This window comes from Nestor notabilis, unplaced genomic scaffold (genome assembly GCF_000696875.1).
Source record: "Nestor notabilis isolate BGI_N333 unplaced genomic scaffold, ASM69687v1 scaffold10117, whole genome shotgun sequence".
NCBI lineage: Eukaryota > Metazoa > Chordata > Aves > Psittaciformes > Psittacidae > Nestor > Nestor notabilis.
This window is the reverse complement of record NW_009935558.1, coordinates 17,113-44,927: the sequence shown is the minus strand read 5'-3', so window position 1 is coordinate 44,927 and position 27,815 is coordinate 17,113. Positions and strand designations below refer to the sequence as shown.

The window sequence follows — 27,815 nt, the reverse complement described above, 5'->3', positions numbered from 1 at the left end:
ATAAACCTGTGTGATACATTTTGCAGTTCTCAGTCAGAAATGGCTCCTAAACTGCCCATAGCAAAAAAACCTGCTGTTTCCTTCTGGATAGGAAGTGGGGTGGTTTTTTGCATTTACAGAAAGCTGGAAGAAGTTTCTCAGAAGTCAAACTTTGATTTACATAAGTTCAGGTATAGAATACTACATACCAAAGGAGAGATTGATTTACGATTTATGCCACCAACAGCTATGTTTTACAAATGCAGCTTCTGTTAGGTAAGAAGCTATCTTTATGGTAGTAATAATAATAGTAGTAGTAGATATTGGCAGGAGGGTAAGAAGTCAAACCCTAAGCTCTCTTTGAGAATTTGTGTGGAATTCAAGTAGTGAAAAACTGCATTTTTAGAAATTAATTCGTTAAAAAATGAAAATAATCCCAAGCTCTAGCATTTCGCATTGAGGAAGGCAATATCGCTTAAGCCAATAAAGCTTTTCTTTTAGTTTGTAGAGGAAGGAATATTCATTATATTTCTGATGGATTTTGGCATTGTCTTTTCCTAAGTGTTTCAGTGGTGTGGCTTGATCAGATCCTGCATGCTTTGCAGACACTAATTATCTGATGCATTGCATCAGTGATTTTTGTGTTGGAAGGTGTTATTTAAGGTAAGACTGACTGGGACTCTTTTTCTTTTTAAGCTGTATCAGCTGGAGTAGTTATCACAAAAACCTGCTAGCCAGCAGCGACTATGAAGGCACCGTCATCCTTTGGGATGGATTCACAGGACAAAGATCCAAGGTCTACCAGGTAACATGCAGTCAGTGAGCAACACTTTCCCACACCGTGAACCACGTCAGGGGAGCAGTAATTAGTCTGAGGTTCTGCTTCTAGTCCAGCAATAGGCATTTCTGTTACATAGTGTGAAATGGATGCTCCTCCTGTTTGGTAAACGTGTCTCAACCACACAGCTTTACTGAGCTCTAGTCTTCTGAGGGAGGCAGCTATATCTTGTCACAGTCATGAAGCAGTTGACGTTTTCTTTCTGCTGCTTTCAAGTAGGGAATCTGCACGGGAAGAAATGAGATTCTGGAAGTTGTTTGTCTCTCGTTTCTTTAGAAACCTCTGTCTCTCATACCTGTTCCACTTCAGTCTTTGTCAAAAGCCTGTTGTAAAATCCTGCAGTGATTGCTGCTGCAGGTGCTCGTAAAATAGAAGACCAAAATGCAGACTTAAGTGGCAAGGCTGGGAGAACAGAGGAGTAGGCAGAACGCTTCCTGATACAGTCCTGTGCTCAGCAGAGCAGGGTATGCATGCAAGTGGGCTGGGCCCAACACTGAGACCTGTTTCAAGAGAGGTTTCTGACATTTTGTATTTTCATGCAATTTGAACATTGTGTTTCTATGTAATAGATTCTGAGAGCCTATGGTCAGAATGATGAGGTTGGAAGAAAAATTGTTCCATTTGGGGAGGGGCTAGAAGTGCTGCAGGCTGTTGTGTAGGTAGCATAGTGCATTGCAGCTGGTCAGTGATAATGAATGAACTGCAGACTGGCCTTTAGTTCTCACTTCTTGACACTGCAACATGTTTTAATACCTATTGAAGCTTTTGTTTACCTTTTATGTTGTGGCCATTTTGTAATACTTGGTTTTGTTAATCCTTTGTGTATCTCAATTAAAAATAAATTACAGTGGACAAAATCTTATCTGTTTTCCCCTCAAATATATTTTGCATATCTTTGAAGCTGAATAATGAACCTGGAGAGGAGCAGCTGTTGCTTGTCTTATAATAAACTCATTTTGCTTCCTATCAGATTACTTGAATTTTTTATTTGGATTTGCATAGAGGCATGCATACTGACATCTGCTTCGCATGTATTAGAAATCCTTTGGTGACTTTGTCCTGGCGAGCTTTTCATGTCATCATCTTGGAACCCAGTGTGAAGGCTTTAAACAAAGGGGTTTACTGAATTCTGGGTTTCATTCAATTGCTTCCATGTGGGATGTGCCAGCAGAGCAAATACAGCTCTCTAAAGAGTGTGCAATCTTTTAAGATATTTGCGTGAAAAAATATAGGATTAGACACCAGAAGTTTTGTTTAATAACTCAACAGGGAATGAGGATTTCTTGGGCTTTCAGAGAGGAGGTGTTTGAAATGGCTTTGAACTGGCATCTTATCAGTATTGGGAGATACCACTGTGATCTACTAAAATAAGAAGCAGCACACAGTGGAATCAGAGCAAGTCAAACTGTAGTGCAAAAGCAGATCTTTAATGTATATTTCCTGAAATACTCTTTCAAGTAAAAGGAGGAAAAAAAAAATAAAACCACCAAAACCAGTTTTAAAATTTCTATTCTAATATTCTGCTTTCACTGCACATCTGGCATACTACAAGCATTGGTCTGATTGGGAGAAAAGATAATTTTTGAGAAACTGCTAAATACAGTAAGCTTCTCTATCCAGGGCTCTGCTGACAATTTGTAGCAAACAGCGTGTGTTTTTTCTTTTACTATTTTATCAGATTAATACAGCTCACTACATTGCAATATTTTTCTTGTTTCTCTAAACAGGAGCATGAGAAAAGGTGCTGGAGTGTTGACTTTAACTTGATGGACCCAAAGCTATTGGCTTCAGGCTCTGATGATGCCAAAGGTAGTACTTGTTTTCAGTCTCTATGCAGAAGGCTTACACTCTGTGTATTCCCTTTGAGGAACAAAAATGGGATATTTAAAGTAGCTGGTTCCTCAGATGCCTTTAATATTGTAGTTGAGTTCGCAGTGTGTCAAGATATTACTGAACTTTTCAGATCTTGGAGGAGGAGAGGCTTTGTTTGGATTAAGATCTCTTGGCGCGATGTTCACATTTTTGGGATAATATGCTCTCTAGCTAGCATTTTCCAGGACAATAAACAGGCCAAAATGTGTTTCACATTAGTTAAACTTGTTGAGTTAAAGCCTCAGGGCCTTTCAAAAGAGCATGTATTTATATTTCAAAAGTGAGGTTGTCAGTAAAAAGGCAGAAGTTAAAAATGCCTGCTGCTGTTTTTAACTGTAGCCCTGAATGTTAAAGACTTTGCAACAAGAAGCTTCCTGCTTTCACGATGTGTGGTGTGTTTCTCAGAGCTTAACAGGGTTGGATGCTGGACTGAATGGAAGCACTAGCAGCAGCTCTCAGCGTTCCATGCTCCAGGGTCGGTTTGACAAAGGGCTTTTGGAGAACCCTTAACACAAGCTCTTCCCAACATACTGGTAGAAAAATGTTCCTCTTCTAAGAAGAAATAGGAAACTTCTAAAGAAAATGATAGCATTGACCTATATGTAGTAGTATTCATCCCTAATGAACAAGATTTTATCTGTAATATGTTTACAGTATCAAATTAGAGTTTAAGCAGCAAGAGCTTTAGAGTTCATTTCATAGTCTGTGAGGATCCACTCTCTCAAATGGGCTGAGACAGCTCTGGACAGAGCATTTCATGATTTACTTTGAAATGATAAATTAATTTTTCATAAGCATTAAACCTTGCAGGCTGCTCCCCTCTCTAAAATGCTTTTAAATGTTGTTTCAAAAGAAAGCTGTATTAGTGTTTCTCAGTTGCATTTGGCAGTCTTAAGGTAACTTGCAATTCCATTTACAAAGTGCAGCTTTAATGATTATTTTATATTTAATTTTAAACGGTTTTCGTACCCTTGCCCCCCTTTTTGGTGGAAGTCAAGAGTGTTTTCCATGTGCTTAAATGGAATGAACGTTCACCTTGTAAATTGTCAGCCTCTTCATCAGGTTGCTCCCCACTCATGCTATGCATTTGAAAAAGCTTATCTGCCAGGTAGGCATGCATTTATTAGCATGTTAACAAGTTGTCCAGTTCTGGGAAGCCAGCTGCAAGCAGAGCTCCTTGTCTGCAGTTTAACAGTTCACTCTGTAATAGTCTCTAAATATGTAACGTTTACTTAGAAATTATTTTAATGAAGTTTGCAGATTGACAAAACTTGCATTTAATTCACAAAGGTCTTATGAAGGTATATTGGGGGTTTTGGTCAAAAAAACTGGTCTGGAACAGTTTATCCTTCTACCATGCTTTGTCTGTGATTTGCATATATAACAAGCCCTGTGTAACAAGTTCTGTGTGGAAGTGTTTGAAATACGCATAGGTTCTGGAGGTCTTCAAGGTACAGAGCAAATGCCCAAATTGATGTTAGAGGGTCCACCTTCCAATTCAGTGATCACATTGAAAGGGTTAAATGAGAGAAAAAGGTAGCACCAATGACACCTCCTCTTTTATTTCTGTTTGTGTAAGGCCACACCCTCCTTTCTAATAAGAAATCTCAATGATGATAGATACTGGTGTGACCAGGATAATTGGAGCTTATCTCACTGCACTTCCCCAGAAAGCAGGACTACAGCACTTTCCTGTCAAGTGATCAGGACAAGCCAGCAAAAAAGTGACAGCTTTGCCAGTTTTTCCTGCTCGCCTGTCTCTCTTCAGTCTTTTCAGGTTGGAAACTAATTTTTAGAGCACTTGGTATGCTTGGTAGACATGTATTGGCGAAGGAGCTTTTAGATGAAAAGTCCTGTGCTTCAGAGCTGTCCCTGTCATGGCTCAGGCAGAGGAAAGGGGGTGCTAGCAACAGGGTGCTGTTAGGGGTAAATGCATCGTCCTTTTTGTTAGATTAAGATAATCCAGGATGCTTATTTGTGGAAGATCTTTCTACTTGAATAGCAGATAATGAGAGCATAAAAGTGTTATTGTATTTGAAGTAACGGTGTGTATGAAAACTTCTATCTATAGTTACCATGTCTTTTCCTTTTAAAGGGGCAAAGGTAAATGTGTATGTCTATAGGGGCTCAAAGATATACCCTGACTAGACAGCAGTGAGCAAAATTAAAGTGTTTACTTGTGCTACAAGCAGCTTGGGGAAACGGCGCAGTCTTAATTTCAATTTTTATGCACATAATTATGGCAGGAGCTATGATCTCATGTAAGTAGGAAAGGGTGAATTTCCGCTATTGGAGGAGAAAAGGTTATTTAATTTTGTGAAAGCAAAATAATGCCATCAAAGTGATGGGTCTTGGGCTGCTGCACTTAGCTAATGACTTACAGCTGCCTGTTCTGAACCGGGAGTGTAGTTTAATGGACATGGTAGAGTTGGCAGATGAGATAAAGTATTTTGTGATGTATTTTGCCATGTGGGTAGAATTTAAGTCTCCACTGGGATGGAGACCTGTTTTAGACTGATCAAGTATTTGTTCACTGCTCTGGGGTTTGTTTTTAAAGCTTGAGGAGTTACCAGCAGTACTGACAGATTCAGCTGAAGTGAGAGTCTTGAGTTTAGATCCTTTTAAGCTGTAATCCCTTCACAATTCTGGCTCAAAATGGAGAAGTGGAGCCAAACAGGAGCACCTGAGAGCTCTGAGCTGTAGCAAGAGGTTACTTTTGATTGTCTCATGGCAAGGAGGAATGCAAGCATCTGATTCCTTACATCTAAGGAAGATAATTTCCATGCTGCCTTGGTGAGACATTTGGTACCAATCCTACAGCTGTTTTTTTTTTTTTTTTTTTTTTTTAATAGCCCTCCTGAATTTGGAGGGGCAACACAGATTTGCAGAGTTGGCTTCATAAAAAAGAAGCATGGCCTTCTAGAGAGGGAACTAGCCTGAGAACTCCTGATCAGGGTTTGCTTCTTAGCTTTGTTGAGGACTTTCAGAGAATTGTTTGGGGCTTCATTTTCAGTGAAAGTTTGCTCCTTCAGCTTCTGCTGACTAACTAGAGGTATAGGTGTTTATTGATTTTAAAATATCAGGTTGGACTTTCATTTTGATCATTTTCCTGGCTAAAAGAAGTTCAGTAACTTCCTAAAGATTTGTGGGATTGTTGTATTCAACTGGGAATACCTTAAGGTCAAGATGGTGTTGGGAGTTAAAATACCAACCAAAATATCTGTCTGGCTGTGTCTTACGCCAGAAGGAGTATCCTGTGGTCATTAGCAGTTCAGGAGCTTGCTCCTTTCCTAGGGATTCCCCTAATCTGTGCAAATCAGTTTTCTGGTAGCAGTATCATATTCCTGGTTTGTAGCTTTTCTGGAGTAACAGCAAGCTCTCCATCACGTGAGCATATAAGAATTGCAAGAGTGACAGGCTGGGTGAAATATCTTTACTATCAGTGTACCAGCTGTGTATATGGATGCATTCAGCTATTGCAGTACTCTTCTAGTCAGTGTTTAGACGCTGAAAATTAATTTATGAACTTACACATTTGGTGCAAAGCTCCAGCCAAATAAAAAAGTACCTTGAAAAGACCTAAACATTTTAAACTGGAAAAGCTTTTCTGGAGGCATCTTACTACTATGAGAAGACATTTGGCCACATAGAGATGTTTCTCTTGGCAACTGCAATAGTAGGAAGCATGTTTTGAAAACGTGTTACAGAAATAGTCAATCTCAGATGACAATTTGCTTGTCTCATCAAAAAATTCTAGGTGTTATCAAGACATCTGTACGTTGTATAATTACAGCCTCAACCTCAGCAGAATTGCTGAAAGCTTCAGCAAGTAAACTCTACCCATATAAATTATGCTTTATTAACCTGTCAGCTCTTCTTAAAAAATAATGGGCAGTTCCAGGTAAAACTTGACATGTTTCATTACGTGTTATGTCACATGTATCCTTTTATATGGTACTGACTAAGATATAATTGGAGCCCAGCATATCCCATAGCAGTTAGATCACAGAAATTGCAGACTCTAATCTGTGTCTGTCAGTTGTAACGAATATTATGATTGCTTTGAACACACAGGTTGACTCATCACCAGACTAAATGGCTCAGTTTATGACCTGAAAACCTGAACAAAAAAAGGAGCCAAGTTGAAACTGAGCCCTTAATTAACTTTTGCTACAAAACTGAGACCAGATGGCTGTTTATTAGAGGTGGTGTCAAGGGGAGACTTGGTTGCTTTGGATGCAACTTTAAATATTGATACCTGGCTGGAAGGCTTCAAGACAAGCCTATGTGGTTTTAGTATTAGATTTGGGCAGAACATTGGTCTGAACTGATATCATGTTATTTCCTCACATGCCTCAAGTTGAAGCAATGTTGTCTGCCAACATTGTAACTCTTGTAATTGTGGTATTTGATTCCTTGTATCATCTTATCCATAAACTTGATGTCCTCTACTGTCACTGCAACTTTAACTGTATATCTCCTGGTGTCTGTTCATTAACGCACAATGCTAATGTTTTGTTTTTCTGCAAAATTGTCTTTCCTGGCTCCATTCTGCTCTCTGCCTCAAAGTACAGAACATGATGGAGGAGGTACATCATCCAGTCTTGCCTGGGAGAAGGGAACATCTTAAGCCATGCTTTCAAAGCAGTTGGTTTCATTTAGAAATGTAGCTAGATGTTTAGGATGAATATTACAGCTCTGATAAATGAGAATGGACTTACTTCTGAAAATCAACAAGGTGGATTCTGTTTTCATTGAATTTTACATAATACTTGTATGCATCAGTGTTTGTATTTCTGGTGTGTGTGTGTTGCTTTATAATGACTCCAGGCAGCTCTGAAATACCCACACAGTACTGTACTTAAAATGATTCCTTGGTGTGCTCTGAGTAGTCATGCATCTCCTTCATCCTTTGAGCAGTTCTCCTAGAAATGGTCAAAAATGGCACAATCTTATTGCTTTTCACTACTTGGCATACGATTATGAAGTAGGTGTACTAGAACAAACCTGTCAGTGTTTCCTTCACCATCTAAAACATACTTGGGTAAGTAAGGTTTCCATGTGGAAACCTCGCTTCTTTTTCAAAGCTCCTCATGTATCAACCACAGTGGATAACAAGATTCCTGTTCTTCAGCCACTTTTGCTCACTTCACCTCCAAAGTGAGCTTTCTGTAAAAAGACAGCAGAGGAGCCATTAGCTGCAGATCTGAAGAAGCCCAAGCAGCTCATGGGGAGCTGTTGGGGGATTGGCCTTCATGTAGCTCTGCATGTTCAGACATTGGCTTCAGCTTGCTCTGCTTCCTGCCTCAGCATGCTGATCATGATACTCAAGTGCAGCAGAACCTACTCATGAAGCAAAGGGAGAAAGGAGAATATTTAAGGCTCATTTCCTGCCATGTAGGCTTCAACAGGGCTTTGATGCCAATGTGCTGCCCCTTCATCTGAACTGAGGACAAAGTGTTTCATCTCTAGCTTTTAATGGTAAGATTGGCTATGTGGGGGGCACTAGCACTCTTCATCTTAAGGTTAAATGATACTTGAAGTGTTTGTGGAGGATGGGGAAGTGTGTATTTTGAAAAGACATTGTGTTTTCTGTTGGTCGTCCTGTGAAGCAGAGAAGTGACTGCTTGGGGTAAGAGTTCATTCTGTACCATGTAGTTTAATCAGCGTTCACACTGTAGTCTTGTGGAACAGTACAGTTCTTGTACCAAGGGAATATATCATCATAGGAAACCAGCATACTAATTTCTTTCTTGTCTGTGCCAGTTTCTTGAGAATAAAGCAAATTGTTCTCACTCACTGTGCTCAAGCATACAATTAGATGTATTTATTCTGTGCAAAGCAGTTCTGCTGTAGAGCATAGAGTTCTTGCATCCCAGTGAAGGGACAAGGAACAAGAAAGCATATAAGCCTTCCTGTTCTTGATTATGTGAATTTCTACTCCAATAACCTTAAACCCTGAGACTATAACATGTGGTTAATCACCTGCTCTGATGTTCTCAGCAATGCAGGATGGGGACTTTTGGCATCTCCTATGTGTATGGAGGTAGGCGTATAGTGCAACTTGAGAATGTTCTCAAATTTACCAACCACTGGTGACATCTAACCCTTTATAATCACTAACATCTTGGCAACTGAGGCTTTCCAGAATCTTATTTATGAAATAACTAGATTTCGTGCCTTTCAGATGAGGTTGATTTTCTTTGTTTGTTTGTTTGCTTGTTTGTTGGGGGGAGGAGGGTGTTGATTTTGTGTGTGTGTTTACTCATTTCTCTTTTTCTGTTTCTCTAGTGAAGCTGTGGTCTACCAACTTGGACAACTCGGTAGCAAGCATTGAGGCCAAGGCTAACGTGTGTTGTGTCAAATTCAGCCCCTCTTCTAGGTATCACCTAGCTTTTGGCTGCGCAGGTAGGTAAAAGGGGTTATGGGCAAGGAGATACTGTTTCTTCCTTCCTTTGGTTTTTATTCCCCCTAAAGATGTGAGGTTGACTGCTGTGTCCATGACTGAGGTGTCTTTGCAGTTGAAATACCAGTGAGTAGGATTTTTCAAGTGTGCAGTCACCCAGAAGACATTGTGATACCCCGGTGGCAGCTTCATTTCTGGCTTTAATTTGGGTGTTCTATCAGAGATAAAAGCTTACAAAAGTAAGTCACCTAGTATGTTTATTGAGATCTCTAAGGCAACCAGGCAAAGCTCAGCTTTGAGAGTCTTACAACAAAGTTAATGCGTTAACATGGTGATAGTTGTTCTTTTCTGATTTATGGAAAGATTTATAGAGCATTGCTCTATAAATACGACACTGCCATACTGGGAATTTTAACTGGTTTTACCTGAGGCATGCTGTAGAACAATAGCTGTGCATGTTTCCTGTAGGTGCAACTACAATCCCTGTGGGTGGGCTCATGTTTTCCTAGGTTGGGCAAAGATTGCTGTTAATGTTTGGTTTTTTGGTTTTGTTTTTTTTAGTTGTTTGAAGTAGTCAGTGGGGAGGCATGATGAGCCTTTTATTCACTTAGATTAAATAATTCTTGGTGATAATACAAAGATTTGAGAGCAGAGTGGGAATTGCTTTGGGAGGTAACTGTATCGTGCTATGCATGCAGCAACTGAAACTCAGAGGTACCTATAAATGTTTAACCAACTCCGTATTTTCTTTCTCCTCGGGGAGTTTTAATGCACTTGTAACTAGATGTTCTGACAACATTTGCTACCTCTGGACTTCAGGAGTTGCATTGATCGTTCTTGCAACCACTGGTTTGCCATTTCATTTAGGTGTTCCTGTTTCCAGGCTGGTTCTACTTTGATTGTGATTCTTAAGAGAAAAAAAAAATTGCATTTTGATACACTGCAAAAAATGGATTCAAGTTGGAATGTAAAATATTGACTTGCTTGACAGGCATTTCACTGAAGTTGAGTGAATTACATGCAAGAATAGAATTGAATTACAGTACCTACTAGCAGCATTTGAATGAATAAGGCTATCTGTGAAAGGCTTTAGGGAACGATGAGAGCACCAGCTCCAAATGGATCAGCCACTGATTATTTGAGTATGTAAAAGCACCACAAACCAGACTTCTTCCTGGTAAAGTAGTAACTGGGATTCGGCGGGGGGTAGGAGGGGATAAGGTACAGGTAAACACAAAGACTTTCAGAGCTTTGGGGCACATGGGATGGAAGCAGATAGGAGTGTCTCTATCCCCATACTCATGTCTATCAAACCATGATGGGCTTGTCTTCAACAAGCATGTTTGCAAAAGAAGTATTAGCAAGCATTAGGAGTTATAGGAAGGTTTTAAATGACTACATGTGCCTTTTTATGATTTAGAGAATGCTGAGGGATAAAATGGTATTTGTGTTGGGGGAGAAGGCATAGGAGGGAGAGAAGATAAAACCTAAACATGTAAACCTGTGTTTACATGTGCCATGATGCTTGGTAATCAAGTCTCTAAATAATAATTCCAATGGATATTTAACTGTGATTGCTGAAGCAATTACATGGAGTAACTGAACTGAGGGAAATGACTTCCCACAAAGGAGTTCTAATTGATCTTTTAGCCATGAATACATGGGGAAAAATGGCATATGAAATTAAAAGAAATACTGGAGTCTTGAAAGATGTCATTTCTTTGCTCTGACTTTTTTTAGGACTTAAGAAGTTACTGAAAATAGGAGTTATTGTCTATTTTCATAGTTCTTATAGTAAACTAGTTCTGTTTAATGTGTTATAATGAAGACAGGTTTTTCTCCACCATCACTTTCAGCAAATCTTGTTTAATAATTTCATTATTCTATGGAAAAAGAAATCTAGGTTTTCAACAGCATGGCTTGTCATACAGGCTATAAAACTAATAAAGGAAGAGTCAAAGCTGAGTCAGAGACAGATTGGGCACACTGGCTTGGCCATTCCTGTTTGCCCCTCAGTAGGAATAAAAGAGGAGTGCAAAACACTAAACACAACTCAGTGGCCAGAGTAATGGGCAATTTTGGAAAGCTATCCTAGCCTTGGCTTGTTCAGATGTTTAAAAGGATTTTCAGTTTTTAAAAGTGTTTCAATTACTTATTCAGTGATTTAGTCAATGGTAGAAGAGCCAAGACTTCCTAGCATTGCATGCCCAACAGAGTTTTGTACCATATTTAGGGAGAAGTGCTGCTCCTGTATATGCTTTATTATTTGTCAATTTGATGGAACTTGATGCTATATATGTGTCTATATTTATGTGTGTATATATATTCATAGTTTAAAACTTCATAAGCAATTGATGAAAATGGTTGGGGGGGAAGTATTGATACTTAATGCTTGAGATCTGGAAAGAGGAAGTAAATTGATTTAATACGCCATTATTAAATTACTAAGCATACATGTTTCAGTTCATCCCCTTTCTCTGTGTGCAGAACAGCTTGCAAGCTAGCGTGATTTCCTAAAGCAATGCAATTTTGACTGCAAGTCTAAATTTTTTCAGTGTTAAAATTTAAAAATTACATTTTTTTCTATTTTTCATTTCCTGTTTTAATTTCTCTTGATGGTCTGTCTTAACCATCCATACAGCTGAAACACCTTTTCAGAAAGTCTTATTCTTTTGCACCTTGCCCATTTTCATCCATCTATTCGGAATGCTTCTTTGAAGGGGGTTTTCTTAATCAGATGCTCCAGCTAGATCAGCATCTCCATTAATCTCTGTGCTGATTCCTCCTTTGCATTCTCCATAGAAATAGGATGGCCATCTTAAGGTCCTTTCTGCCTTGTCTCCAGTTTATGTATCCCCTTTCATTTGTTAGTAATATCTTGACTCCTAGTTCACCTCTGCCTATGATGCTATGTTGTGCACGGGTGAAATAATCGCAGAGGTACCTTTGTGCTTTCTCTCACTTTCCCCAATTTTAGAACACCTTCCATTTACAGAAAAATAGGAAGGAAGATTGTTTAAAGTCCCATAGGGGTCTACCAACACACGGCATGAGTTATGTGGTATTTATGTGGATTTCTTGGCCAAAACCCTCTGTGCTTTAGTATACTTGGTGGTAAGCATGAGTAGCGATAATGGAATTAGTTATGATGCATTGATTTAGATGTAGCCATGGTTAAAAATGTTGTTAGAGTGTGTATCTCCATTTGGAGCCCTTCCTTTAGCAGAAAGTAACGGGTCAACTTCAGATGCAATAGAAAACCATGCATTAGTTGCCACTATAGAAGCAAATCCTAGAATTTCTATCCAGTATGGATGACATATATGTTGCTTTTCTGGGCTCTTCTGTCTGAATGCTTATAGATGACCAAAAGATTATTTTGGTAGCTTAAAACAGAACAAATAAGCAATAAACTGGAAATAGAGCCTATACCAGAGAGGAATAAGTATTTGGCTTGGAAAATAATTCTCTTAAAATCAGATAGGCGCTTCAGGTGAGAAGGAAGCTAGTATGTCTGGCTGCAGCCTAATAAAATCTGTTGCAGAGGAGAGGGCACATAAAGAAGAGAAGCTTCCCTTTTGTCTGATGCTTTAAAATATTCTATTTGCATGCTTACTGAGTTGAAACATTGGGCAGTATAAACTGTAATCACTGCCAAATACAAAATCAGGTAATTCTGTGGTCTTTTCGCCTTTTTAAAAATAGGGTTTTATCCTGAAATTAGCCATATAAATCATGACTGAAGTTGTTATTGTTCTGCCTTGGCAATAGCACTGATGCCCTCAACCCATATATTTTCTAGCAGTACCATTTCCCTGCTTAAAAAAGGCTGAAAATGCATGTAGTTTGCAGCTTGAATGTCCAAGTCGGGCAGTCTGGGTGAGATCAGACTGTCTGCTAATCCTAGTGAGCTAAGCGTAGCTATTGACAGTAGCGATGCTTTATTTCCAGCATTCTGTAATAGTGTCAGCAGCTACCATTGACCTTTTATTTCCCATATGTTATGCAGAGATCATGTCACCATAACTTCAGATTCCTGAGTACTTTTACAGTAGATACATCATCTTCTTGCATACTATATTTTTTCCCTATAGGACCCACAAATCTAGCAGATTGGATTGGGGGATGAGTGGGGCCCCTCAGGGCAGCAGAGATGCAGACAGAGATTGCCTGCTCTCCAGGAGCTTCACGAAGGAAGTGGAAGCAGCAGATAAGTGCAGATGGACAGAGGAGAGCAACAGAGCAGCTTCAGCATGGTCAGAGCTTAAGGTTTTGCTGGGTTAGTTTTAGTGTTGATCAGGTCTCTAAACTGCTTCACTGCGTTGTCACAAACAGTTCACAACAGTGAGCAGGGCAGGGAAAACATGGGGCAGTGCTGATTTATGTTCATTTCACTACTTAAAGCCTCAGAGTTTGAAACTATCTGCATTGAGGATACTGTACACCCTCCATTCCCAAGTTTGTTTTTCCATCTCTTTTTCATATTGCAATTTTCTGCCAAAATTGAATTGCCTTTTTTTCTGGATCAGCTCATGCCCTGATCTTAAATGCTAGCCCTGGACAGGGTCTTGGCAACATGAATTGAGATCAATATTAGCTAACAAGGGGTGAATCCTCAATGGACACATGGTCTCCTCCTAGTGCTGATGTTATTCCCCTTCGTTGCCAGCTCTGTCACTCCTCCTTATTCGCTTCCCCACTTTTACAGTGACACTGAGCAAGAATACATCCCAAGAAAGTGCTTTTGCTTCAAAGATGATTTTGTCCTTCCCCAGCAGGTTTTGCATACTGTATAAAGATCTCTCCTGTGCATGATCTTCAGCATTACAGAATGGCACTGTATTCTGGCTTTGAATGCTGCTGCCTTTCTTTCATTGTTGAATGGCCACAAAGCAACAATACTAATCCACAGCATCCAGGGTGCTGAAGGACTCCTGTTGCTATGTCAACAGCTTTGTTTTCATTTGCAACTATTTACCCACCACTTAAGATCTCTGCATTGCCTTGATGCACTTAGAGGTCAAAGTTATATGTGGCTTCTTTATCAGCATCATTCAATTTTGCTAGTATATGTGGAATCCAAGCAGGACAACTTTGGAGACCATCCTCATCCAGTGAAATACTGATTTTTCTGCTGCAGTAACTGGAGCAGTGATTTCTCTTTTCCAAACATGTCTCTGTAGAGCTAGCCTTTCACGCTGCCTCGGAACTGGGTGATTTGCCTGGCTTGTTACTCAGCTCAGAAGAATGATGTGATATTAATGACCAAGAAGGCAGTGCGCCTTTTTGAAAGAGAATTAATGTTTTCCAGCTGAAAGCAAAGTCTTACCTTAATAGATTCTCATGGGTAAGTACTCTGCTCTATTGAAAGCCTGCAGTGACTCAGAATCTATTTGTGCGAATACGACATGTTTAGGGTGGAGATAGGTGGCTTCTTTGGGCTTAAGCTACAAGATTACCTTTAGCATGTGAATTGATAGCAGTGTTCAAAGGCACAGACAAAGGTTAGGCATTTCTTTCAAGCCTGTGGGAAAACTTCACAGTGGTGCTCAGAATTCAGCCTTTATGAAATTGGTATGGCATGCAGCAGTCCAGGACTTGCCTGTTACTGGACTTTACCTGCAGCGTGTCTTCTCTTTTTGGGGTCTGTGATCTTTTCTCTAGTCCATGATTTCTGAGGTTATTGGCGGGTGAAGGAGGGGACAAGGTCCATGTTTTGGAAGTCTGTGCTTGTCACCTTATAATATAAATTCATTCCAGAATTGATTGAAAAGGTTTCATTTGTTGTAATCTTGGAAAGCATGCACAGCATTTTAATCAGTTGTGGTTGTGATCATATTTCTGTCCCAACAGTACTTATCGTGGGGGAAGCACTGAGCTTAGTGAGGTTGTTTAGGTTAGAACACCATCTTGAAGGTTTGACTTAAATGTGGATGCTGGGATGTAAATGCAAGCGAAGTATCAAGCCGTACCTTCTGCTGTCCTGGCACTGTTAAGTAGATCAAATTCTGCTTCTGTTCAGGACTGACAATCAGGAGAACTGCAGCTGTGCTGTGTTATTTAAACCTAAGATTTTTGCAGTTAAGTTGACTTGCCTTGCACATCAAAGATGCTACCAGATCAGCCAGGTACTGCACGGTACCTGTTTCCTAGGAAATAATGAAGGGGCTTGAAACCACTAATAGGTGTGCAGGACATGTCATAAGTGCGAATTTCACATAAGCTTTAGAGTTTAAAAGCTTATATAACTTGCACAGGAGTGGTAGTCTCTGACTTGTGCGGGATAAAGCATTTGCAATGAGTGGGAAGTAACAATATAGAGACCTATAGGGAGTTTCCCAGCTCTATCCCAGAGGTCGTCACACTTCAGTAACAAGTGAATGAATAAAATGAACTTAAAAAGCTCTATTTGATTCTCTGGAGAAAAGGATACATCTGTCATTAGCAGAAATGAGGGTGCTAATTGTTTGCTTAAATATTCTTTTCCTAAACATTTTGTCTTGACAGCTATCGAAGTAATTTAGTCAATGTTATAAAATTCAAATTTAAATTGAAATGAGCCTTGAAATTCAGGAACAGATAGGCAAGTCCAAGATTCATCTTTTCCTCAAAACGCCAAATTGCTCTTGTTACTAGCTGTTGCTGCATCCCTTAGAGTTTAATCCTTTTCAGCCTTGGCAGTTTCCAGAGCTGCAATTTTTCTGGTAGTTCATTTACAGGAATTGCTCATTGGAATGACATCCTCTATAATGGCTTCCTGTGTTATCTCCTGTTCAGACTGCTGTGTAGATTAACTTCCAGCCTTTATTTGGGTACTGTGCACATTTGGACTTTTATAACATACACTACTTTTTCCATACAAGCTGGTGAAGATTGTCACATTGCATTGGAAAGTCTAACCTGTCAATGCAATGTGGGCTCTCATCTCAAAGCCATCTTTTCATATTGTCTGAGTATTTAAGCACTGCAAATGTTTGAGAAGAGTTTTTTAACTTTTGGGCTAGGTTGCGCTAAAGAGGCCCTGTTAGCTATTTGAATCTCTAGAAGAAAACAAAAAGTAAGGATGTAGATGTGTGTACATGTACATTGCTGCTTTTCCACGTACTTTCCTGTGCTTAGTGTCTTGCCTGCATAATCCACCATACGTTTGGGGGTTTGGTTTAAGCATTCTTATCTGAAACTTGAATATTAGTGATTGTGACACTACTTTTAATATCTGTCATCTCTTCCAGTGGAATCTGCTTCGAAGGCAGTTTAGGTAATGAATCGGATCACCATCTCCAAAACATAGTATAAGAAGGCTTCTATCTCCTCAGGCTAGTGAAGCAAAATGTAGTTCTAGACTAAAATCAGGTTTGACTGATAATTTGGTCCTCAGCTGCATATTGTAATGCATATGGCAGCAGCCTGTGCTTTCCCTAGAGCCTGTTTGGCTGTTCTGAAGCCTGTTTGGTTGTTTTTGTATGATGATTGCTGATATGATAAAAACCTTAAAGCTGTTGCTTTGTAAATGCACTCCTAAAAATCTTAGAGAAGATTTTCCTTTTCATTTTCACTTTTCTTAGTGTCTCAAGCCCTTATCTACATGATCTTGATCTCTTGAAGCATGTGGTCCCTGGGAGTGTGACTGTGCTGCCCTTTCCCTCATCACAGCTCAGTGACATGTACAACTTTTGAGTCATTCAAGAACCAGAGCTGGCATGGGTTTGCAGTAAGAACAAATACTGTGTGCAAGAAGGATGTTGAATTGGGAGATCCATTTAGCTAACAAGGTAGTACTTTTGGCTTCAATAGATGTATCCAACACTCATTGTACAAATAAGACTCCTCCTATTTGTGCTCACTTGAAGTTTCGGTTCTTCTGAGATGTAGTCCATCTAGACAGCATGGATTAAAACATCTTTTACTATAAAATGACTGTTCTTTGCAATTTCTAGGTATTATAAAACTTATTTTGGACATCAGCATACATGCACTAGTGCATGTAGAGTCATACATGTTACATAGTCAATGAGAAAAGTTGGATTAAGGGTCTGAACAGTAAATCACACTTTTTCTTTTTTTTTTTTTTTTTTTTTTTTTTTTTTTTTTTTTTTTTTTTTTTTTTTTTTTTTTTTTTTTTTTTTTTTTTTTTTTTTTTTTTTTTTTTTTTTTTTTTTTTTTTTTTTTTTTTTTTTTTTTTTTTTTTTTTTTTTTTTTTTTTTTTTTTCCTTTTTTTTTTTTTTTTTTTTTTTTTTTTTTTTTTTCCTCATTCAGACATAAAGAATGCTCCCTTCCAAAAGGTGCAGGTTGCTACTGCTATTGTCTTCATTTGTTTTGTAGCATTAGTAAATCTTCCTTATGTGTACTGAATATTTTTTCTCCAGCAGTCTGATAGAAGGCAATCGTTGAATTGCACAACATCTATCTATCCCTTATTCCTTTGAGAAATCTCTCTGTAGCTCTTTAAAACCATAAAGGTCAAAGTTTCAAAGGCATTCTAGAGAAATCTGTTTTGCTGCCCCCTCCCATCCGAGCCCTTTTCTCAACTGATTAAGATCTCTAATGTTTTATCTCTCCTCCTTTTCTCCTTAATATGAGACAGGTTATTTAGGGTAGAGGTTTTATGGGCTGCTGTGTCAAAAGCTTTAGACAAGTCAGTAAAAAAAATGTCCCCAGTGTGTAAAGACCATTATCCATAACCTGCCAAATGTCATCTGTAACTTCAAGCCATAGGGAATCTGTCGCATACAAAGGCTAAAAACTCAGTTGGTGGTTTCCATCAAGGCTGCTGTTCCCCTCATCTTTTCAGCAGAGGGAGATATAGATCTTTAGTGAAATGCTAGTGTTGGTATACATTAAAAAAATAAAAAAAAAAGTAGATTTGGTGTTAAGAGAACTGGCTGAAGCTGGGTATAGTCTTCCCTGTCAAAATATTTCAAGTGCTAACCTGAAACCTTCTGCTGTCACAACCCTGAGCCTTTTCTTGATAGAAAGTGCTTATTGCACTGTTGGTTTTGCCGGAGATTAAACTTGAGGCTACCAGACATGCTCAATCTAAGTGCAGCTCTCTTTAATCAGTTTTCATGGAGCACACCTTTCTCATGTTGCTTCCTTTGTCACCTGCTAAACAGAACACTGTTAGGCATTTTCCTTCTCAAAGCTGTGCTCTTCCTTCATTTAAATGAAAACGTGGGCTGCGTTTGTGTTGGATTCACCAAGTATAATTTTTGGAGGCTGTTGTCCATCATCTGTACTGCAGTGAAAGAAAATGAGACTGAGTTGTAATCCCCAAATATCCATGTGCCTTCCTCTGCTTTAGAAGCTTTTTTTCATCTCCTTGCTAACATCACAGGCTCTGTAGCTTCCGCAGTTAAAAGAGTTGGGGGGGGGTTTAGGGGGGGGGTTTGGTTGGTTGGGTTGGTTGTTTGTTTTTGTTTTTTGTTTTTAAGATTTTGCCACCAGTAGAATAAATCATACAGACTTTGTTTAATCTTCTATAGTCTTCAGAGCATGCTGTAAGGGAAGAGGACATGGGGGAGGCTTTGACCTGCAGGAAAAATTATCTATTGAATGGTTTTCCAAAGTTCGGTCCCTTTTGAGTAGCTGTTGGGTCTTTGACACCTATAAAGACAGAGTGTGCAGGAGTTTGGTACAATGGTGTATGAGACCACTTGTCTATACAGATAGCAAGTATGAATGAAATACTGCATGCCTGATCATCTCAGGCACACACATGAAATATAAAATAAGGGCATTGTTCAAATTTGCTGCTGTGGACCAGTGTGTTGTTTCTAGAAGAATCTGTTTCTCAGATTCCCCCAGGGCAACAGAAAATGGTTATTTGGAAAGAAATTGTTCCTTTACTGCACAGGGAACTCCAGGTAGAAAGAGGAGGAAACAGCAAATGCATTAAATGTGTAATTTTATCTTACTTATAGAAACAAAGTACTTGCAGTTTTTGCTGGAACAGAAAATTGTGACTACAAAGCCATATCCAGCAAACATTTTAATGTGCCTGTCACAAAGGCTTTTGGGATAAAATTTTCTTGTTTTATTGGGTTGTTGTTTATTGGTTTGTTGTTTGTTTGGGTGTTTTTTAAGGGAAGGTGGAGGCAGGAAAAAAAAAGTCAGTTAGCTTTACCTGCACTGCAGTGTTCTACAGGGAGCTGTCTGGGTGAAATGGATTTATTTCTTCTCTCTCCTCCTTCTGTGATTTGTTGTCCAGCAACTGGAAAACAGCACACTGCATTCTTCAGCAAACTGCTCTGAGTAGTTTTGTCTGTCAAAATTTCTTTGCTTCAGTCTGTATTAAACCCTTACAGTAAAGGAAGTAGTTTGTAAAGAGGCCCCTAATGTGAGCTCACTGTTGTCGATATTATTTAATTTCTTCTTCAGAAAATTCTTGTGCTAATTTTTGATGCAGGGCTTTGTTCCCTTGGATTCAAGTCCACTTTGTTTCTCTTCCCTGATGTGTTGTCTTTTCTCTGAATATCTGCTTCCTTTACGTGGTGGAAACTGTCACACTATTTTCTCTCCCTGAAATGGCTTATGATAGGCCAAAGCCTGTGCTGATCATATTACTGATCTGTATTACTCTGTCAAGTGAAATAAATCTCCTGATAGTGCTTTGTTGGCTGGAAGGCTTCCTCACTATTCTTTGTTGAATACCCAAATGCCACCCTGCATTTCTATTGCTATAATAAAGCCCTTTTTTCCCCTTTATACATTTTCTGCCCTGGAAGAGATCAAAGATTAAAAATAGTTTTTTGGTTTGGTTTGGTTTTTTTGGTGGTCCCTGCATGAAGGTTCACCTCTCTTGTTGAGCTGAATTATTACCAAAAAGGTGGAGTGTTCAACTGTCCTGTGTCCCCAGTGTTCTTTCCAGAGCAAGACTCGCATATGGATGCTTATGCTCTAGGCTGCCTCTCTGCCACACGGGAGATTAAATCACCACCATAAACTTTTTGAAGCCATCTCAGTCACATGGAAATCTCTAAATGCTATTGTTTGGTATTACAGATTGGGCAACAGTTAAAAGTTCAGCAGTTCTGAATTTTCTTTTTTACTAGTAAGAAAAAAAAGTAATATTAAAGGAGAACTAAGATTGTATGGCAGTGCTTCATGCCAAACCCATCATGTGGGAGTAGTAGGTATACAAAACCTGAAAGATCTGAGAAGCAGCAAAACAAAACCTAAACATTAATATTGTAATGCTGAGAGGTGAGCTAATGCTTTTCCTTATGTCAATAGCAAATAGTGTAAACAAATTTGGATTAAAAAAACCCACATCCTTTGACATAAGAGTATTTTTCAAGGTATCTAAGATGAGGAAGATCTCTGTCTTTTGGAAATGCTGAGAGCCTGACCGAATAGGACCGTTGAGCACAATTATTTAACTTCGAAGTTGAATCCAACTTTGCAGTTGTCCCTCCCTTCCTTGAGTGGGGAAGTTGGACTCAGTGGATTCCAGAGGTCACTTCCAACCTACATTATTCTCCAACTTTCAGGACCCTTGAGCAAAAATGGGTTTCTAACAGAAATTGTACTCTTAAGTAGGATTAAGTTTGAGTTTGGGCGTCCTCATAATTAAATCCTGAGTTATCTTTGACTAGCATTTGGTGATACAGCTGCCTTTGCAGTAAGGCTGTTTCCTGGTGTGGAGGCATGTAGAAGATCCACTGGAGAAGTTTCACTTTCTTATTAATAGCTTTTTTGTTATTCTTTAAGTATGCAGTTTGATAGATGGCTACGAGACCAGGAGAGTGCTGAGGCTTTTATAGATCTCGAATTGAAGGAAAACTATTTTGAAGCATTTCGACTTCAAGGTTTGGATTCTGATAGCAGCTGTCTGTCTTTTCTCAGGTCTTTGAGAAAAAGCAGCACTTGCTTATCTGGCCGTTGTTCAGGTTTCTGTAAGGAGCAAGGCACCTAATATGCCATGTCATCTTCAGTGTACTGCAAGACAGTGCAGCATAGCACATTGAGTTTATTTTTAAATCAGGATGTTGCTCCTTTTTATCTCCTTCCTCTTACTCCTCACTAACAGAAGAATAAAAGTTTTTAATGGTGGGAACTGAGGTTGCATATGAGCCTCCTGATTCTGTTTCCATTTTTAGTCTAGCCAAAAGCTTTATCTCTGAGGATGCGACCTTCCCTTTCTGTAGCAAAAAAACCCACACTGAGCCTGGCTGAAAGAGATTTTTGTCTAAGCCCTCTTGATGTTAAAGTTCTGTTCTTCTACTGCTTGTTTATCTATGTTCAGTAAAAAGTCATTAAGACAGCTTGCCCTCTCTCTCATGGCATACCACTTAGAAGAATGACAATATGTACTCTTTCCTTTCACCCAGAGACACTTGAAACACAAGCTTTGGTTTGAACTATTGGGCTCTGGGCACTTGAAGAAATAAGGATATGATTATATTTTCCTGCTGAACAAATTGCCTAGACACACTTCTGGGTAGCTCCGACTGCTTTATTCTGTCCGCTCTGTGTGCTGAGTAATCTTGCTTACGCACGGTATACAGAGAGAAAAATGGTAAAAGTAAAGATCATTTTCTATAGGTAGTTGTTTAAATATTGATAGTCGAATTTTAGCTATCGTCATCAATGCGTATTGAGCAGTGGAGACTTCCTTCAGGATCTCTGAAACCAATAAAAGTAAAAAATTAAATGCCACAAAATCATGCCTCTCATCTTTTTGCTGAAAGGCATTTTGTGGGCTTTTTTTGTGCCCTGCTATTTTGTTGCTGTTTTCGTTTCTTCAGAATAACCTAGTTGGATGTGAGTAGACGTATTGTGCACCAAATGCGCTCTGACTCAGTTTAAATCTTGTTGAACAATTAATTTAAATACACCCCTCAAACTATAAATGTCTTTTGTTCTTACTACCAATGTACAGTTTCACTGGTGAAAACAGGCAGCCTTGATCCACGATTGAAGTTCATATGGAGGAAAACAAATAGATGAAGGTGAGGGATGTGGGACTGCAGGCTGTAGCCAGAGTGTTAATACATGAAATGAGCTTGACCTCTAAGCTTGATATTTAAGATTTCTTTTACTTGGGGGGGGGTGGGGGGGAAGTCCAAAATGTCCTTTGGCAACAGAAGACTTCTAACAGACAAGTTTGCCTCACTGCAGTGCAACTTTGGTTTTGAATACAGGCATCTTGGCAGTAACATTCAGGTGACATGTAGTAGCAAGCACTAGTAAGTAAGTAGCAAGTATACTTATTCTTAAGTCTACTTATAAAGCCACTGAAAAATCCAAGTAATGTAAATTACGTTTTTTTTAGTGGATCAATAATCTAAATATTGAACAGTTGAGAAATAGATATTTCTAAGTGATTGAAATAAGAGAAATGGTCATTGATTGTCCAGAAAGTCAGTTTCCAGAGGAGAGCCACGTAACCTTTGTATGCAGCTCTTGGGGCTTTCTAGTAGTTACATTCATTGAACATAAAACTGTTGCATTGCAGGTAAATTTTTGTTTTGCTGTCCTTGGCTTGATATCCCTTCAAGTAAGAGGTTATTTGTTGAAGAAAGCCTGGGGGGTTCTTTTGAGTTAGCTCATGCTGGTTAATGTTCATGGTGAAGGTGGGTGAAGCACAAGACCTAGAAGATGAATGTTACTTAGAATGGCTGGGTACCTGGAGAGCTGGATTGCTTTGCTTCCCGGTTTCTGTGTGCTGCTACCCTGCATGTACCAGTACTCAGTGAAAGATAAACTGCTGCTGTGATGCTCTTTCCTAACTACTTGCATACTCTTTCCGGAGCTGCTACTTGTCACTACATATTAAAAGCTTTGCAATAGGTGATGTTGAACCTAAGAATTTTATTAACATATCAAAGTATAAGGAAAATCACTTTTGTCAGAAAAGGACTTTGTTCTTCTTTTGTTGTTGTTTAAACAACCAAAAATCCAAGAGCAATTCAGTCTTTCTGAACAATTCTGAAATTACTTAAGATGCTTCTGGCTCCATTTGCATTGGCAATTCCCAGCTCTCCGTTTTTTTTTTTTTTTTTTTGGTTGGTTTTGCTTTGTTTTGTTTTGTTTTTGAGGGTAGAGTAGTGGGGAAGTTTTTAGCCTGACTTTCTAAGATCATGTAACCACATCATTAGTTCATTTGCTGCATCCTTATCTCTAAATCAAGCTGAGTCTGAGGACCAAGATTGAGAAGGTGCTGATAGCTTCACCTTTTGTATAACAAAAACATCCTTCCCTTTTGCCCTGCTCCTGCCAGCTAGAGTCTTGTGAATTTATGAGCTACCAAGCAATGAGGGACATCATCCTTTGCTAATGCAGGTTATATTTACTGAAGAGGTGGTGAGATCTTTCAGAAGTTTGGAAAAGTCTGAATTCATGATAAGCTGTCACTAGACAGCTCAAAGGTGAAAGCAGCAGCATCTTAAAGGAAGTAAGCAGTTCTTGAGCAATCTGGAAAAGTGCTGTTTAAAACTCAGTCTTGTGGTCAGAGACATCTCAGCAGCAGTGGCAGAGCTTAGTTGCCCTTTTCACCTTCTGAGATATCTTTAAAAAAATGTATTTATAATAAAATACAGCCTGCCAGCTAACATTTGAATTCAGAAGGCACAGCAGCAGAGTTCTGTCATGCTCAACTTCTGCAATGACATTGAACTAGATGAGAATTGCTTCAGAGTGTTTAATTTGTTAAGGTATATATACATGTTCTTTCCCATTATCTCATATATATTTCAGTTAAGCTGAACACAAAAGAAAAAGTAAAGCAGCAAGATGCTGCTACCCAAGGGTTAGGTAGGCATGAGACTTTTAACTGTGGAAATATCATTTCCAAGTTGAAATTGTTCTAACTGAGGTTCGTGGTTAGCGTGGAAACTGTAGAACTGTAAAAAAAAAAAAAAAAAAAAAATTGCTGAATGATGATTTTAATGCTCATGTTTGAGGAGCAAAACAAGAAGGAAATACCCCTGTGCATCAGCGGTTAGTGGTGGCATATGCTCCATGGTATCCCCAGGATGCCAAGGGCAGGAGCCGTTGGTGGGATACTGGATGAGCTTACAGGGTTTTGAAGTGTTTGATTCCCCCCAGTGCCCACTCTTTTCCTTACCTTCAGCTGCCTCTTAGGACCAATTTATTTTCTGAGCTTTCCAGAGCACACTGCCACCTTGCCTTGGACTTGCTGGCGTGCATCAAACTTCACCAGGCAAGGTTGCTGCCTGGGTACCTGGGAGTTGTATTTTTCTCACTTAGCTTAATTTTTGGGCTCTTGGCTTCCTCAGCAGATGGCATTTTTATCATGTTTTTGGAAAGTCCATATGGCCTACAAGAGACAGTATCTCTTTAATTGTAAAACACAACCACCTGTTCTGATTTTAATGAATGCAGTGAGTGCTCGTCTCCATGTATCTACTTAAATAGCTGCTTCAATTGAATTTAAAAAAAAAAAAACAAACCACACACAACTCAGTCGGGCATCAACAGTTCGGCTGCTAAAATAATCAATTAATAATTAAGTGGCTAATTTTAGAACCCACTGGCCTTGCCCATTCCCTTGGACGCTGTGATCAGAGCAGACAGTGATTGATTGCCCTGCCAATGCTGAGAGGCACATGCAATGCTGGGGCCAGATGCCGGCAGGCTTTGAGCTGTTTATATGTGATATTTAGAAGGTGAGTGCAACTTCATGTGTCTGTTCTGCAAATGGACTTGTCTTTCCTGCTATCGCTTTTTCCTCTCTGCATTGCTCCAGTTGCTCACATGCAGCCATCTGCAGGTACCCCTCTCAGTGCCACCCTCTGAAAGATAAAATCTGCTGCTCAAAAGGTATCCTAGTGACTGGCCAGCTGGAAAGGAGTTTGAAACTGTAAGCAAAAATAGACTTGAAAGCCTTATCCACTAACTGGCTCCTAATAGAAAGCCCTGCTAGAATCATTCTGCTCACTAAAATCGCAACAGCCAGTTAACTGTTTTGGAGCTGTGCAGCAGGTCTGCTGGCCAGATGAGAAAATGTGGAGTTTTTTGGCTTAAGTTTTTCAGAGATTAAAATTTTGGGACCAGGATGCCCAAATCTTAAGTATGTTAATGTTTAATTCAAAGTCCCATTGAAATTTTACACTTGTATGGAATAAGCCTGTTGCAACATCATCTTGTTCTACAGCTAATTAAAATATCCAAATGGTAGGAATGCACTGGGATTTGGGTTTATAACTGTTGGGTTTCTGGAGGGTTAATATCTTGGAGGTGGAAGAAACAGGATGTTTGAAAGAGTGCTTGTGGGGTACAGCACTTCCCAGCTTCAATGTTAGCAGTAATGGGTGCAGTAGCTGCTGGGTTTCAACACAATAGGGTAATCCAGCAGTCAAAGTGGTAAAGAAAACTTGGTGTGGCTATTTGGAGCATCTGCTGGAGAAATCTCTGAACCCATCATGTTACACAGAGAACAAGGCTCTGGAAGCAGTTAGAGGGGACGTTGACTTCCCTGCTTACCTGTTCTACAGGTGGTGTTTCTGACGCAGCCCCCTGTCCTGCCATAGCCACTAACTAGTCTGTTAATGCAGGAGAGAAGCTACCCTTGCCAGTCTGATGGTGGTTGCTGTAGCCTGACTGATGTAAATCCAGTTATCTCTCAAACCACATGGGATTTTGAGACATCTGGGTGGTGTTTGTGTGGCTGAGAGCCTACTTTGAGATGCTATAAATACAAAAATAACCATAGCTATTGGCATTTAAATTCATTTCTGCGTAATCTTTGTAATAAACTTCAATTGGCAGGGTGTTTATTTCAGTGGGAGGAGGGTCAAAGCAGTTTTCATCTGACATCTGGGTATCTCAAGTTGCTTAGTGAGAAAGGTGTCCAGCTTTGTTTCCTTGTGTGTGTGTGGCCTTCCCTCCCTGTACTTCGGGAATAGCAGGGAGTAATTTAATGAAGTTCAACATTAAAGGCTGAAAGTCAGGAAGGGAGAAGCTTGTTAACCTTGTTGAGCTGGAAAGAGCACTGGGGATGTTTGGGGCTTGGGTCTGGTGGGGTCTTCTATATTTTTTTTTTTTATTATTATTTTCTTGGGAATTGAAATTTAGTTGCACAGAAAATAAAATGTATTGCTAATTCTGTTGTGATCCCTTTTTTGTAATTGTGGCACTGCAGCACATCTGTGAATTAAATCTTAAAAAGATATGGAATTTAGTCTGTTCTTTCATTAGCAGAAATGCTAATTCTCTGGCTAATAAAGGAGAGAAGCAAAAACTGAAAGTATGGAGTTTACCCATTTAGAGTAAGCATGAGAAATCTAATCCCTCTTTTCCAAGATCCAATATAAGTAGCAACAGTTTTCCAAAAGAGGACAGCTTGAGGAAGCAGAAGGGGGTGCAGGGACTTGGAGAAGGCAACTGGAGTGGCTAGGCAGGGAGCCAAGAAAGCAGGCAGGAGAGGTAAGAGTCCTGTTAGCTGCTGGCTTCACATGGGCCTAATGGGGTTTGTGAGAGGATGCATGCAGGGAGTATGTGCACACACATGTGGATGCACCTCTTTCTCCTCACTGACTCTTTGAAAGGCTGCTTGCGCCCTTCCAGACTGAATTTGGGGGGCATTTTAGGAAGCCTGCTTAAGCACTCATTGCTATAAAGCAGAATGTTTATCCTAGGTAAGGCTTTAAGTGAGATGTGGAAGCTGCAGGCGAGACTTTTATTGTGACCTAACTATTAGAATCCTATGCATCCTTCACAACTGATTAAATTTTGCCCCTTTTCTTTCTCATCTCCAGATCACTGCGTTCACTACTATGATCTCCGTAACACTAAGCAGCCAATCATGGTGTTCAAAGGGCATCGCAAGGCAGTCTCCTATGCAAAATTTGTGAGTGGGGAAGAAATTGTCTCTGCGTAAGTAATTGCCTTTTATGTAGGCCTAAAACTTAGTAGCCTTTGCTTTCTGTCACTTGTCAGGGCCACTGTGCAAGTTCACCTGCATGGGTAGGAGCACTTGCTAGCTGCGGTGCTTTTGAGAAGCAGATTGTTGCTTTTTTCTAAGACAAAATAGAAATTTTTTCCTGGTGTCACTTGGCTGTACTCTGTCTTGTAGAGCTAAAATGCTTAAGAGGAATACAGAGGCAACTACATGCAGGTCCTGACCACAAGCCCAGACTTCGCGAAGCTGCCGGTGGATTCTCCTTTTAGAAAGTGCTCTGTGTGTTCCTGACCAGAGCTCTGCTGTAGAGAGGGATGCTGGCAGAGCCCTGAGGGTACTAATCTTCAGTAAAACACGGCTGATGAGTGACAGAAGCTATCAAATGGTACTGCTGTGTTTAGGAGGTGTTTAGCCACAGCCTGAAAGCAACTCAAATAGAATTGGCTGATCTGTTCTCTGGTAATTTATTAATCTGCTCTATGAAGGCCCTTTTTAGGATTATACTTGGATTAGAAAGTAGACATAGAGAAGTTGTGTTTTCTGGTCCTATCTTTTTAGACAAGGTAGATCAAAAGGTCAGCTATGGAGGCCCTAAAGAGTAACATTCTGCAGCTTCTGTCCAGTTACATGGCTCGACATGTCTGCCCCAAAGCCAGATGTGACTGCCTCAGTTCTAGGTAGGTTTTCAGTCATACATGAATGAGTGTTTGTCAGATCACACAGTGAAAGGTTTGAATGAATGGCTACAAGCCTCTTCAATAAACCAGGGGTGAGCCCCTCTTACACAGTGGGGAAAATGCAAGCAACCTGGGGAGGGCTGCAGGGGAATCTTTGTTCTCAATATGCTTGTGTATAAC

The 27,815-nt window shown here is 39.7% G+C and overlaps 1 protein-coding gene across 1 annotated transcript in view; it reads left to right on the top strand.

Moving 5' to 3' along the window:
- Positions 1–675: 675 nt before the first annotated feature.
- The window catches only part of LOC104408341 (E3 ubiquitin-protein ligase RFWD2-like), a gene marked incomplete at both ends in the record, with an annotated part of 31,539 nt that continues 4,399 nt past the window's right edge, over positions 676–27,815 (top strand). The window contains 4 exons of the mRNA XM_010017907.1: positions 676–784; positions 2,545–2,626; positions 8,981–9,097; positions 26,816–26,933. Coding sequence (XP_010016209.1) covers positions 676–784; positions 2,545–2,626; positions 8,981–9,097; positions 26,816–26,933 — 426 coding nt within the window. The remainder of the gene's footprint in view (positions 785–2,544; positions 2,627–8,980; positions 9,098–26,815; positions 26,934–27,815) is intronic.